The 751-nt window shown below is 69.4% G+C and overlaps 1 protein-coding gene across 1 annotated transcript in view; it reads right to left on the bottom strand.

Moving 5' to 3' along the window:
* FBXL14 (F-box and leucine rich repeat protein 14) overlaps nt 1-745 on the bottom strand; it is a 3,436-nt gene extending 2,691 nt beyond the window's left edge. The window contains exon 1 of the mRNA XM_021713280.1: nt 6-745. Within this exon, the coding sequence (XP_021568955.1) occupies nt 6-579 (574 nt within the window). The 5' untranslated portion in view covers nt 580-745. The remainder of the gene's footprint in view (nt 1-5) is intronic.
* Nucleotides 746-751: the final 6 nt, after the last annotated feature.

The following is a 751-nucleotide window of genomic DNA, read 5'->3' as shown; positions in this document are numbered from 1 at the left end:
GAGGCGCAGGCTGCCCATGGCCAGGTGCATGATGCCCGTTTCGCTGATGTTGTCGCAGGAGCGCAGGTTGAGGCTGCGCAGGCTGCCCATGTGCGACAGGTGCAGGAGGCCGGCGTCCGAGATGCCGCCGCAGAAGCTGAGGTTCAGCAGCCGCAGGCCCGCCAGCCCGCGGGAGATGTGCTTCAGGGAGAGGTCCGTGAGCTTCTGGCAGTCCTGCAGCGTGAGCTGCTCCAGGCCCAGGCAGCCCTCGGCCGCGCTGCGCGTCATGCCGGCCAGGTGCCCGATGCCCACGTCCGAGAGGTGGCGGCAGCTGCGGAGGTTGAGGCTCTTGAGGCGCTGCAGGCCCCAGGCGATGAGCAGCAGGCCGGTGTTGGTGATGTTGCTGCAGCCGCCCAGCTCCAGCACCTCCAGGCCCTTGAGGTACTGCGCGATGCGGCCCAGGCTGCTGTCGGTGATCTGCTTGCAGAGGCTCAGGTTGAGCGCGCGCAGGGAGCCGATCTCCTGCACGAACGCGTGGCCCAGCCCGTTGTCGGTGAGGTTGTAGCAGCCGCTGAGGTTGAGGCTCTCGATGTTGGCCATGCCCTGGATCACGTAGCTCAGGCTGCGGCGCAGGCTCAGGATCTGCACCCGGCGGATGCCCCGGGCCTGCAGGCTGGGGAACAGCGACGGGTTGGCCCGGCGCAGGTGCAGCTTGGCCTCCACCCCCCGCCACACCGACTTGTGGTAGGCGGCGTCCCGCCAGGCCGCGCAC

The sequence above is a fragment of the Carlito syrichta genome, unplaced genomic scaffold, assembly GCF_000164805.1.
Source record: "Carlito syrichta isolate Samal-C Ts95f unplaced genomic scaffold, Tarsius_syrichta-2.0.1 Scaffold304400, whole genome shotgun sequence".
NCBI classification, from domain to species: domain Eukaryota; kingdom Metazoa; phylum Chordata; class Mammalia; order Primates; family Tarsiidae; genus Carlito; species Carlito syrichta.
Note: the sequence above shows the minus strand (reverse complement) of the source record. Positions and strands in the feature narration are given on the sequence as shown.